The sequence below is a fragment of the Cydia pomonella genome, chromosome 28 (assembly GCF_033807575.1).
Source record: "Cydia pomonella isolate Wapato2018A chromosome 28, ilCydPomo1, whole genome shotgun sequence".
Taxonomy (NCBI): Eukaryota; Metazoa; Arthropoda; class Insecta; order Lepidoptera; family Tortricidae; genus Cydia; species Cydia pomonella.
Genome location: NC_084730.1, coordinates 674,838 through 689,182, shown reverse-complemented (window position 1 = coordinate 689,182; position 14,345 = coordinate 674,838). Strand labels below are relative to the sequence as shown.

At 39.4% G+C, this 14,345-nt stretch overlaps 1 protein-coding gene and 1 long non-coding RNA gene across 2 annotated transcripts in view; both read right to left on the bottom strand.

The window, feature by feature from the left end:
• The window catches only part of LOC133532960 (uncharacterized), a 149,495-nt gene that overhangs the window by 32,938 nt on the left and 102,212 nt on the right, over positions 1-14,345 (bottom strand). The window lies entirely within an intron of this gene.
• The window catches only part of LOC133532958 (ubiquitin carboxyl-terminal hydrolase 37-like), a 48,102-nt gene that overhangs the window by 13,362 nt on the left and 20,395 nt on the right, over positions 1-14,345 (bottom strand). The window contains exons 4-6 of the mRNA XM_061871845.1: positions 3,358-3,457; positions 2,378-2,536; positions 201-331 (exon numbers count right to left, since the gene is read on the bottom strand). Of these exons, the coding sequence (XP_061727829.1) occupies positions 201-331; positions 2,378-2,536; positions 3,358-3,457 (390 nt within the window). The remainder of the gene's footprint in view (positions 1-200; positions 332-2,377; positions 2,537-3,357; positions 3,458-14,345) is intronic.

Genomic DNA, 14,345 nt, shown 5'->3' with positions numbered 1-14,345 from the left:
TAAAAAGAGTGCTTATAGCCTTAAACATATTCGAATATCTATGAATGTAAATATTTTTATGGCTGTAAGTACTATACTATTCCTATCCCTATGGACATGAATATTTTTAGGGCTGTATGCACTATTTTATGTCCGCTTAACAAGTTTTGTTAAAGTTTGACTCCCATAGTTCCGATCACTGATGAGGAGTGGCAGCCGACCTGGGCGTCCTGCTGGCTGTAGCCCATGAAGCGCGGCGCGAAGCGCTGCACCTGCGACTTGAAGGAGGTGGTGTTCACCACCGCGTCGCGCGAGCCCGGCTCCCACAACTCTTTGATTACTGACGCGAACGCTGGGAGAAAAAAAAACATTTTTTTTTATACTACGTCGGTGGCAAACAAGCATACGGCCTGCCTGATGGTAAGCAGTATCCGTAGCCTATGTACGCCTGCAACTCCAGAGGAGTTACATGCGCGTTGCCGACCCTAACCCTCTCCCACCCTCGTTGAGCTCTGGCAACCTTACTCACCGGCAGGAACACAACACTATGAGTAGGGTCTAGTGTTATTTGGCTGCGGTTTCCTGTAAGGTGGAGGTACTTCCCCAGTTGGGCTCTGCTCTAGATCTGGAATGACATCCGCTGTGCTGTGCCCTACCACACAAAGCGAGATGACATTCACAATGCCCATACCTCTCTTGTGGACGTTTTTTCTCATCTACTTACTGTTATCTGTTATTTATTAATTCATGAACACTAATATAGGAATAAATAAGTAAGTAAATATTCTTTCTTGTGCACCATACAGTTAAAAATTGACAGGTAATGAAAAAACACGTAAAAGTAGGTAACAACAGGCGGTCTTATCGCTAAGAAGCGATCTAAATATAATAGATTTGAAGAATAGTCCCTTCATGAGGGAGAGAGTGGTGTTCATATCCGCGGTGTACTGCTCCAGGTCCAGGTACTCCAGCAGGGCCTAGTGTTGGACAGGCATTGGATCATTTGTACGGCCCATCTGGCCCAGTAATGGTACTAACCTTTTATGAGCGCGCCCTTCATACAGGAAAGTGTTGTATTGATGTCCGCGGTATACTGTTTCTGGTCCAGGTACTCCAGCAGGGGCTTAGTGTTGGACAGGCTTTGAATCACTTGTACGGTCCATCTGGCCCAATAATGGTACTAACGGCCCAGCTGGCCCAATAATGGTACTAACGGCCCATCTGGCCCAGTAATGGTACTAACCTTTTATGAGCGCGCCCTTCATACAGGAAAGTGTTGTGTTGATGTCCGCGGTATACTGTTCCTGGTCCAGGTACTCCAGCAGGGGCTTAGTGTTGGACAGGCTTTGGATCATTTGTACGGCCCATCTGGCCCAATAATGGTACTAACCGTCCATCTAGCCCAGTAATGGTACTAACCTTTATGAGCGCGCCCTTCATGCAGGAGAAAGTGGTGTTGATGTCCGCGGTATATGACTCCTGGTCTAAATACTCCAGCAGGGGCCTAGTATTGGACAGGCATTGGATCTGTACAGTCCATCTGGCCCAGTAATGATGCCCGTACTTTTCATGCCGTTGACGCAAAAATGACGTAATTATCATACAGGGGTTACTACAAATTTAGATAACTTACTTATTGATGGGTATCATAATATTCATAATAAATACTTGTTACGTGAATAAAAGCTTGTTACGCTGTTAAAAACCAAAAATATGTATTATTTCATAAATTAATAATCTATTATTTATTTGTGTGACAATAAAATGAAAGTCAGTTAGACGTTTCTATACTGATTGTCAAGTATATGTAGCAGTTACCTAAAGAGGTTGACAAATGATTAATTATTACGAAAATACTAATTGGAATCATACTCTATGTAGCGTGACGTCATTTTTCTGTCAACGGCATGAAAGGTACGGGCTCTGGTACTAACCTTTTATGAGCGCGCCCTTCATGCAGGAGAGAGTGGTGTTGATGTCCGATGTGTACTGCTCCTGTTCCAGGTACTCCAGCAGGGGCTTAGTGTTGGACAGGCTTTGAATCACTTGTACAGTCCATCTGGCCCAATAATGGTACTAACCTTTTATGAGCGCGCTCTTCATACAGGAAAGTGTTGTGTTGATGTCCGCGGTATACTGTTCCTGGTCCAGGTACTCCAGCAGGGGCTTAGTGTTGGACAGGCTTTGAATCACTTGTACGGTCCATCTGGCCCAGTAATGGTACTAACGATCCATCTGACCCAGTAATGGTACTAACCTTTATGAGCGCGCCCTTCATGCAGGAGAGTGGTGTTGATGTCCGCGGTATATGACTCCTGGTCTAAATACTCCAGCAGGGGCCTAGTATTGGACAGGCATTGGATCTGTACAGTCCATCTGGCCCAGTAATGGTACTAACCTTTTATGAGCGCGCCCTTCATGCAGGAGAGAGTGGTGTTGATGTCCGATGTGTACTGCTCCTGTTCCAGGTACTCCAGCAGGGGCTTAGTGTTGGATAAGCATTGGATGACGCTGTTCATGAAGCAGGTGTTACCGATGTTGCGGAGTCCATTTAAACCTGAAACATAAGGAAATTAAAATATGTAATTAACTTGTATAAAAACGGGATACTGGCATCAGTTTTGGATATAATAAGCTGACGTCGTAATGATGCATAATATCAGCTGCATACACCATCTGGCCCTACGTCAACCTCCTTAATACAATTGTATGATCTGTGATAACCTATGTTTACAAATAAATATATAATTTATCACTTATGATGGGATCGTCAATTTAATTATAAAATAATGTATTAATAAATACATCACCCATCATTTCTTAAAGATAAAAAGTTGGGTCCATTATTGGGTATATGTGCCCCAGTAATAGACATCTAACTTGTCAATTTTTTTTATATTTAGAAATATTCGTAATTTACACTAGACTGGTATCTAATATATTAAATTTTGTAACTGCTTCGCATTGGCACTGTTAGGTAATATTTTTATCTGGTTAAAAAGTCCAGCAAATTACATACATTTTATACTCTCAATGAGTTTTTCGGAATTTATATATGAAATATCATTTGATATTTACCACTAGCTTTTCGGTGAAGGAAAACATCGTGAGGAAACCTGCATACATCCGCGAAGAAATTCAAAGGTGTATGTGAAGTCCCCAATCCGCATTGGGCTAGCCCGAGCCCTCTCGCGTATGAGAGGAGGCCTGTGCCCAGCAGTGGGACGTATATAGGCTGAATTATTATTATTATATTATACTCTTACTACTCGCCCGTCTATCACCCACTTTATATCATTTATATCTCTGCATGAGGATTTAAATAAAAAAAAATACCTAAGAGTTGCTGTATAATACGTTTATCTCTTTCGCACTTACCGCTAACCTGCAACTTCTCGCGGCTCTCGCTGATGGTGTCCCGCTCCCTCTCGGTGCTGCGTCGCAGCCCGCTCCCCCCGCTCTTCCCGCCCGCTAACTCCTATACCAATCCAAAAAAAACAATCAATAATTTTAATAAAACGCCTTTAACTGATTTGCAGGACCAAAGTGTTCCGTGAACAAAGTTTCGTACAGAATTAAAAACTACTGCAGTTAAAACGACGCATCAAGGCCACTTTTTAAAGTTGTACACACAACTTTTTAACTGAGAATTTTTATGTTATTCTTACCCCACGATCGTAATAGATGACAAAAGTGTCCACATATTCTTCGTCCCTTCAATTCCGTTACCGCAAAGTATGAAGAATGGTAACGGAATGGAAAAAAAATTTAAGGCATTTCTTTTTTAGGATAACAAAAGCTCGTAAGAAAGCTAGAAATAACATAGAAATTCTCAAATCTGAAAAGAGTGTCAACTTTAAATAAAATGGTCCAAAAATATACATATATTTCACGCTGTGCACAAAATAATATTTGACAGGAAAAGCTCAAAAATATCTGAAAATTTAAAAGATATTGATATTCTGGAGAATTTGTTAAATATTGCATTGACTGCACAGTCAATTAAACCTGAGAAAAACACACACACCTATAAAAATCTAATAAATCAAGACTAAATAAAATGTGTTCACAACGTGCAAAAACCTAAATGAATTGAAAAGCTAAATACTCTAAACACGACACACACTCACCTGAATCAAACGGGGTTTTACATGCCAGGAGCAAATGAATAAATAATTACAATTCAACAATATTGTTTATTAACAAGCAAAGAGAATTTAAAAATAGAGGCGGATTGTCAAAGTAAACTTTGTAGCCACAGTAAATTTACCGCCATCTTTCGACACACGATTAAAACTTTTAGAACGCCATTTGACTTTGATCCTTATTATTTCACTTGAAGTGTTAAATTTGGATAAATATCAAAAAGTGGCGCCATCTACTCGAACATAGGGCGCCATCGCTCGAAAATATTTGGCCTTAATAAATAATAACCTTTGGCCTATCCTCTTTTTGATATTTAACAAATTGAAAACATATCAGTGAAAGCATAAGGATCAAAGACAAATGGTGTTCTAAAACTTTTAATCATGTGTCGAAAGATGGCAGTAAATTTACTGTGGCTACAAAGTTTACTTTGACAATCCGCCTCTATTTCAAATTCTCTTTGTTAGCAAGTATGGTCGTTGGGCGGGTAACAAAAACGGAGTTTATTTTTCTCTGGGGAAGAGAAAAGGTATGAAGATTCCCTACAAGTGCTTATCTTACCCCATTTAATCTTATTAGGATTTTTTTTTAATAAAACCAGCAAATCTTATTTATAAGTGTACAATTTTTTTTATTTGAAAATGTTCATGTTATGTTTTTGAACAGAATAAAGAAACTCTTCCTATGATGGTAGGGGAAAATGATAAGTTTTTTTTTCCATTGCGTTGCCATTTTTTAGACTATAACGGTCACGGAATGGACAGGACGGAGCGAAAAATTTATGTAAATTTTGGAACATTTTCTCTACTTCGGATCCAAACAGCTCGAGAACTATAGAACATACCTCTAAGTATATCATAAAATAATTCAAATAAAAAAAAGTACACTTAAAACTTTTTTACCTAACACCTCAAATATTCACGAAAACAGTTCATACACAAGTCCAAGTTCGTTGTCATCACCATGCCACAAAAGCGAGGTGTTACTGCGTCATTACCGTGGTGGTCATTACCGGGCGCCTGTGACGCACGACGCGCACGTTAACCCGCGCAGGTTCTATGTTGGGTAACAGGTATGTGCGATTAGGTTACATAATATTTTTATATTAAAGGAAAATGGGAAAGCCTCGCTTCGGGCAAGACTCTCGAACTTGCGACCATTGCTCTTAACCAACTTAGCTACTAGCTTACCGAAACGTGCAAATATTTCCATATTTTTTTGTTAGGAATGCGCATAGCGACATATACTGTAAGAATGTTCTATCTTAACGGTACCGGAGTCCCAGGTTCGAGTGCCCGATGCCGGGAATTAATATTATTTTCTCTTTACTATAAAAAAAATAGTATCGCTCGCAGATATGATCTGCTTATTAGAAATTAAGTTATATATTTTTTCTAATACCAATAAAAGTGTTAGAGTGCCGTCAAATATAAACATATAATCTGTCAACCTAAGTAGTCAGTAGAAAACAAACGCGACATTGAAAATATGTGTAAGATATCGACCCGACGTTTTCCAAACTTGCCACCCATTCCTACTGAAAATGTTGGTATGCCAGATTATATCTTCTTGCTTTAAAGTTTTTTTATATTCCAATAAGACAAATACATGTTTTTACCGTCGACTTTACATATTTTGATAGTTAAATACTTAATAATGATTAATAATTACCATACTCTACTTTTTGGTATACTATATCAAAAGGACTGATAATAATGAAAATTGTTTAATTTAAATAAATATGTAGTTGTTTTAAAAATGGGCTCAAACCTCTAACACATCTCGAAAATTAAGTCACTTTCTGACCAAATAGTATTTTAGGAAAAATATTTTTGTTGCAAAACGAAAAAAGAATATTATAGAACAAGGAAAAAATATATTTATAAAGAAGAAAAACGGGAGCAGTTTGAGCCTCATTTTAACAAATTTTCTCCTTTCTACATCCAAAACAACGTATCACATTAAGCTAATCTAATGGCAAGTAAGGTTAAAAAAGGGTAATTTTACCCTAGTCTTGTCTCCATATTTGTCTAGTTTCGTCGATACCTGGTAGGAGGCGGCATACCCGCGCGCGGCCCGCGGCCCCGGAGCCACACTCAGAGTCTCGAAGCAACGGCGGCAACCACACCTTGCGATAAACATGTCATTACCGTGGGTGTCATTACCGTGACAACACGAAACTATATATTTTTTTAAACGCAACTATGACGGTAGAATATGTCAACAATTTAAATAATTATGATTATGACAAATTTTTAGCAAATAATGCAATTTATTTTCTATAAACAGCTATATACTTAAGTTTACGTTCAAGTGCATTACAAATCATCTCAATGCCGTGTTGTTTTATTTTAAAATGAATTAAAATCAAGGGCATTCATGAAATTAGGAGGTTTTCGATTTTAGGTATGTCCTTACAGTATAACTCTGACCAAAGATACATTGATTAAGATGTGTAAATTTTAAAACAATTTCGTGCTTCGAATTTGACAGGTAAACGAGATGGCGATTTACGGTCGGTTACCCAACTTAAGTAACCAGTAGCCATACTAAGTTGTATAGAAAAGTGGATACTTGTGTTAGGGAACCGACTGTACAGCTTTATACATTTTGCGGTAACTCTGACTGTCAAAAATTGACGTTTGACAATTCAGTGACCGGAAAACATATGACACAGCGATGCACCATCTGTTTTAGATGCCAAATTAATTAAAAACCTCTCTATTACTTTCAATACTCTTTGCTCTGACTACGTCAAAGTGTTATATTAATTTAGCCATTTACAGGACAAAAGATAAAGCTGTAATAATACAAATCACTTCCGATTTCATATTTACAAAAAACTAGGACTTTTATCCGTCGTAAATCTCAAACATAGACCATTATAGCTAAGCCTTGTCATAATTATAAATCTACTCGTAACTACCGACGTAGGACAAAGCATTAAAATACCGTTTTATGTGTTGCCTCAAATAAAATAATTACCTCATTGCCAATAGCCGCCAGAACACTCGTCACAAAACATAGTAGCACCACACACGCCTCGTAATATGTGAGCATCGAACGTGCGACGTCGAATGAGGAAGCTCTCTTCTCTTCTATACTTCTACGAACTTCTCTAGTGGCTTCAAGATGATGTAGCAAAGGCAAGTTTGGAATAAGTTCGTTAAGGTACTGGGAACAGCTTTCAGTAGTTTTAAGGTTGTTTATGAATTTGACAGGATGCCGCTGGGTCTAAACACCGCACCAATATAATATACAGTTGGAAGGGAGTGGACCGATGGAATGGTTTTAAGGGTTTTTGTTGTTTTTGGAGGGTAATCCCAAGTTTGAGACAGTAGTCAGCCGTTTTGAAGGAGTTTGGAACAAAACACGAGAAACACGTGAAATTGACTGAGATTTATATGGGATTCGGTGTCAAATTCTAGGTGGGTCTATTAAATTTAAGACAAGGAATATGGAATGGTTGTAGATTTCGGCGTCAACCGATTAAGATCTTATTCAAGTGAGATACGAAACAATTTGGCAGTTATAGATAAGTCTGTTGCAAGACTAATTGTATGTTTTTAGTATTTCTGCCTTAATCAAGACCCTTCTGGATTGAGATTTGATCAGGGCAAAGCACTAACAGGAATTTGAAGGGATTTGGTAATTTTAAGGCAAAAAGTGGATGTTATAGAAAAATATACTTTTAACTTGCACTTGCTTAAATTTGAGCACTGAAAGTCTTGATAATTGTAGTCTCACAGTCTTGACACTTTTCACTTTAGTCTTTAACAGTTTCAACACAATGTAAGTCACTTCTTTGACAGTCAAAATATCACTTTACTTATAAAATTCTGTTTGGCGATCCAAAATATGTACTGAAAGAAATAACCCACGAAAAAAATTAAAGACATCTATTGTAACTTGACATTATACCTAAGGAACAAACGTTTCGAAATGGTCAGGGGTGAGAATCGTTATGACGTGGCATACGCTAAGGATCTATTAAAATATTTCTAACAATCCAATTTTTGAACGATTAAAATGAGAGATAGCTTTTTGTAGGTAGAGATGGCTCTTCGAATCTAGTTCAGATAGTCGAGACTCCAAACTCATTTAAAGTAACATGCGGGGAAAGGAAAGGTAACTGACTTAAAACTATATTTATTCGTCACACCATCACGTAACCAAAAAAAAACTGGTTCATCGTTTCGCTCCTATTTCACAATTTCTTCTTCTTCCTCGCGTTGCATATTGCCACGGCTCATGGGAGCCTGGGGTCCGCTTAGCAACTAATCCCGAGAATTGGCGTAGGCACTAGTTTTTACGAACGCGACTGCCATCTGACCTTCCAACCCAGAGGGTAAACTAGGCCTTATTGGGATAAGTCTGGTTTCCTCACGATGTTTTCCTTCACCGAAAAGCGACTGGTAAATATCAAATGATACTTCGCACATAAGTTCCGAAAAACTCATCCTCCTATTTTACACTTTAAGTATACTAATTCGTTACAGTAAACAAGGGCCGTAAATCAAAAGTTGTATGGAATCAACCCATCCAGCCTAAATTTTTCAAATTTTTCGCGTTTTTTGTATTAACAAAATCGATTTCCTAGACTATGATCGTTATGGAACGGTTAATTTCGTAGAAACATTACCGGTAACGGGTAAATAGTTCAAGTCGCGACCCTAACCTTTGATTCGCTTTCGTATCGAAAATCGCGCGTCGCGCGCGCGCGCGCTGCGTTCACTGCGGCGTCGGCGCAGCGCTATGATTTATCGGTATAATATATCGATATCGATAAACTGTATAAATATCGATAAATCAGAAATAACGTATTTTCAAATTGTCAAAGTAAATACATTGTTTATCTTATAGGTTTGTTATCTTAGCGATATCATAATTGAACATTTTTCGAACAAGTATTTTAAAAACTGTAACCAGACTACCTTTTTCGTATCCGACCTACCTCCTTTTTGCTAAACCTAAAGTTGGTTAAAAATTAAACCTATGTGATCCAGGATACTAAGATGACTCAATTGAAACATCATTCACCCAAATCGACTCAACAATACTGACGGGACAACGCTCCAAACTACACGACTCTAAACATCTCCATATTCAACCACTAATAATCCTTTCTTTGCTTTGTCGTAGTTGGGTAACAAACAAAAATTGAGTATGGTTAAATAACCAAAAAGAATAGCAAACGTTGAGAATCACAAACAAATGTGTATAAATATGGGCATTTTGAATGTCATCTCGCTAAATGTGGTAGGGCACAGCACAGCGAATGTCATTCCAGATCTAGAGCAGAGCCCAACTGGGGAAGTACCTCCACCTTACAGAAAACCGCAGCCAAATAACACTAGACCCCACTCATAGTGTTGTGTTCCTGCCGGTGAGTAAGATTGCCAGAGTTCAACGAGGGTGCGGAGCGTTAGGGTCGACATAACTCCTCTGGAGTTGCAAGCGTACATAGGCTACGGAGACTGCTTACCATCAGGCGGGCTGTATTCTTGTTTGCCACCGAAGTAGTATGAAAGAAATGGATGTTTGTTTAACAAGAATGTTTATTTTATCGATATCGATGCAAGATCCGTGTCGCATCCCTAATTGCATCTCGCCAAAAACGTATGCCAATTTTCGCAACCGGCGACTATTCCATCGAATTGTTCGATAGTTATGTGTCGGCCTATGCGGAGGACACATCTTCACTCTCAAGATCAAATACTAATACTCTGTATCTTTAGGTACTTAAATAAAAGTAAACAAACAATATGTACATTTTCGGGTAGTTCTAACATTTACTGGTTAACCAACCAAATACAAAACCGCCTGGTTCTGTCACTGAACGACCTGACTTTAAATTGATACCATACATGAATTCGGCATCCCCGATTTATGCGAAAACTTATATATATTTCGGGGATCTCGGAAAAGACTAACGATTTCGATGAAATTTGCTATATAGGGGTTTTCGGGGGCGAAAAATCGATCTAGCTAGGTCTTATCTCTGGGAAAACGCGCATTTTTGAGTTTCAATATGTTTGTCTCCCAGATATTATTATATATATTAACAAGTCGCCGACGCTGAAAACCCCCCAAACCACCACCTGCATCAAAAATCTAGGTGGCTCCAGTTCTCTAATACATCTTAGGAACACATTAATTCTGCCAAAGAAAATCTTTTGTTCAGACAACGCCGTATTTGACCTTATTATGCTTTCTGCAACCACCACCATTAACCTCTCTACTGCCTCAAATATGCCAGAATTAGTATTGGTAGAAACTCAAGTCTTTTAAGTGTAAATTTAAAGAACTCAGCCGCTCTTTTACGAGACCCTGCGGTGAAAAAACTTCCGAGTCTTTTAAGTCCCGAGTCAAGTCTTTATTGAGGTGCAGGAGGTTCAGGGGGGAGGAGAGGCATCCAATTCGCACGGCGCGAGCGGGATGTCATAGTGTTGTTTACTGCCTCGGTGGCAAACAAGCATATAGCCCGCCTGGTGGTAAGCAGTCTCCGTAGCCTATGTACGCCTGCAATTCCAGAGGAGTTACATGCGCGTTGCCGATCCTAACACTCCGCACCCTCGTTGAACTCTGGCAACCTTACTCACCGGCAGGAACACAACACTATGAGTAGGGTCTAGTGTTATTTGGCTGCGGTTTTCTGTAAGGTGGAGGTACTTCCCCAGTTGGGCTCTGCCCCAGATCTGGAATGACATCCGCTGTGCTGTGCCCTACCAAACAAAGCGAGATAACATTCACAATGCCCATACCTCTCTTTTGGACGTAGTTTAAGGACGTACCGGGGTCCGGGACGTGCGAATCAGATGAAGTGTACCATGCGCCATAGGTGTAACATTCAAAAGTACTAAATTAAAACCACGAATAAACTTTACCGAATCTCCTAAGCCACTTTATAATAATAACGTATATTTTCATAACTTATTACATAATTCGAGATATGTCGAACATAAAAGGTATAATACTATCAGATAAACTAGATAACCGGACCCGGGTACGTCCTTAAACTGCGTCCAAAAGAGAGGTATGGGCATTGCGAATGTCATCTCGCTCTGTGTGGTAGGGCACAGCACAGCGGATGTCATTCCAGATCTAGAGCAGAGCCCAACTGGGGAAGTAGCTCCACCTTACAGAAAACAGCAGCCAAATAACACTAGACCCTACTCATAGTGTTGTGTTCCTGCCGGTGAGTAAGGTTGCCAGAGCTCAACGAGGGGGGGCGGGTTTAGGGTCGGCAACGCGCATGTAACTCCTCTGGAGTTGCAGGCTTACATAGGCTACGGAGACTGCTTACCATCAGGCGGGCCGTATGCTTGTTTGCCACCGACGTAGTATAAAAAAAAAAAAAAAAGATAAGATATCTGGGTATCCTGATCGGAGACAAGTCGAAATCAGTGTCATTACCATACATCGTTATCGCGGGAGCAAAAACAAGCCTGTCAAAGAACAGATTTAACGGAATGTCTGTCAGTAGACCGCGGGCCAGGAGCATATTTCGTCAGTCATCGCCTCCCGGCTGATACTTTGTCAGATGATCGTTTAGACGCTGTTTTAAATTAAAAAAACCGTCAGCCGGTTGTATCGCGATGGAAAGACCGTCAGCTGTAAAATGAATATGTAAAAAATATGCGCCTTACCACTTTATGTGCGGCAAAGTATGCGTAATGTGTAAATTACCTAATCCGTCGATAGCTTTTCAGGTGTTAACGCATGATGAAATGCTACATGCAAAGTTTCATGATTTGTTATTGCTATCATAAAAAGGTATAGCGCTTATTTTTTACATGTTCATGAGACCAGCTGATGTTCTTACCACCGCGATATAACCGGCTGATGATTTTTTTAACTAACAATAGCATCTGTCAAACTATCATTTGACAAATTATCAAACGGGAGGCGATGACTTTTTTTTTTGTTTTACGTGTTTCGGTGGCTGCCATTCCTCAACCCACCAACGGAGCGGCAGCTGACTTCCACGAGGGTTTATCATACCTAGCCGTTAACCACTATACGAGTTTTCGCCCGGGAGGCGATTGGTCATGGAAATCTGTTCCTGGCTCGCGGTCTATATGTGGAATACCGTCTAAAATACTACGACAACGTTTTCAAAATAATCAATATAAAAGACTAATAACTGTTAATTCTGTTAATTTTGCTTGTTTGAGTACAAAGGGCATCTAATTTCTGCTCTGGCCCAATTTGCGACGAGTCGTCTATCCCCCACAATGGGCACCTATCCCATTTTTGAGAGGTAAAAAAAGTACGATTTATACGAAAACTATACGACGAGGAACCATAGTTAATAATACGTATAAGACACATTGCTATAAAATTATGAATTATAGAGTTATAAACCTATTTTAAAAAGTGGGGCATCTATCCTGGAATTACCCTACTTTCTCTATAAAGTAAGCACGCCACGCACGAAGAATTGCGTATATCGTCCCGCTATTTCCTGTCTATCACACACGCATAATTAAATTGCTGTCTCGCCACTGTCCCAGTCAATGCCACTGCTATACTTAGGGCTTGTGCACAAATCACGCGATGTTCGATAGGGGGGAGGGTCACGAAAATCATCACGACGGTCACGTTGGGGGAGGGGGGTATAAGGAGACCTCATGTGTATTTTACCACATACTTTTTCTCGGTTTCGTTAAACATAAATATTCACTTGGCACTTCAAAATAGCAAAATAGCCAGTATAAACAAGATTTACTCTATACAATACTATTTATCTTAAAATTAGGCCGCATCATCTATAAAATAATAATGTGCGATCCTATTAAATAGATATAATGTGTTGACGTGTAAAATAATTCTATTTTATCAATAAAGTATAAAAAAAATATCACCCAGGGAGAGGGGGGTTAAAAAAGTAGCCGAAAAAACCTCGCGTGATTTGTGCACAAACCCTTATGCGCATGGGATACTCGTAGATATAGGAAATGGCGTGTCAATGTACACAATTCGTCGTGCTCAGCAACCTTACTTTATCAATAAACCCTCTTGAGTGAAGTGGTAGGCCCAGACCCACCGTAAACTATGCTGGGGCCCTTGGGCACATAAGAATTTGGCGCCTTTTTGGGAAGTGAAGATTGCTATGAGTAATCAAAAATACTGATACTATCTGTCCTTCGGGGCCCTGGGCACGGGCCCGTGTGCCCTTATGGTAACGACGGTATTGTAGGCCTGGACCTTTAAACTACGTGTCTAACGTTAGTAACCCGATGAACCGAAGTGGAACCCGACTAAACCCGACAATGAACCAGTATGCAGATCAAACCATACGCCTCAAAAGCCACATCATAACGTTACACGAGACCCTATACCTGAATATCAAATATATTCTATAAGAGTTTTAGGTACAATAGGCCTTCGATGGGTAAAAACAAATATACAAACATATCACAGAGTTTGGATAGTCAGAAACTTACATTCAGCTCAAATAGGTATAAAATCACAATAATAACTTATAAAACACGGAAAACGTTCAAAATTGTTAATTTGACATAAAAAACTGACTGACGTTAACAGTCAAGTACAAGTTTACAGTGGAATCGGCCAGTATTTTGAAAAGATAGCAACTACAGTTTTTAAAAGGGCTCCACAGACCTTGCAACAAATCGCCTGTTTTTTTCGATACATTGCCGACTAAATTGAGGCTCCAAATTCGATGGAACGATCAAAAGCCGCAATGTATCGAGAATAGCAAGGGTTGTTACAAGCTCAACGAAGTCTCAAATTGTAATTGTATTATTTTGTATTCCTAAACTATGGAAGGTAGAGGCAAGGAATAGAATTTCCATATACCAAAAAGTGTCCGACAAAAAATCATAAATAGGTGGCGCTACAATACCTAGAATACTAGAGAAAAAAATCTAATCATAGACAGCGCACTTCATCCAGTCAATAACGCCTAGGTTCTTAGCTACTCTAGCGCTACTCTGGAGAGATTTGGAACTATTATTTATAGCTGACAGCTGGACACTTTTGCAACAGTTCTGCCTAAGGAGATTCTGTTCCTTGCGTCTACCTTCAATATCCTAAACCATTTTTTCAAACTTGACAAGCTATTTAATACTCTCTGCAAAAAGTTTGTAATATACATGGAAATCTATCGTGGCTTATAATATTATCTGTCCTGTCACGCATATCTTTCACATCTGTCAATTGTCATACATTTTCCAGCGATACGTCGTACTATT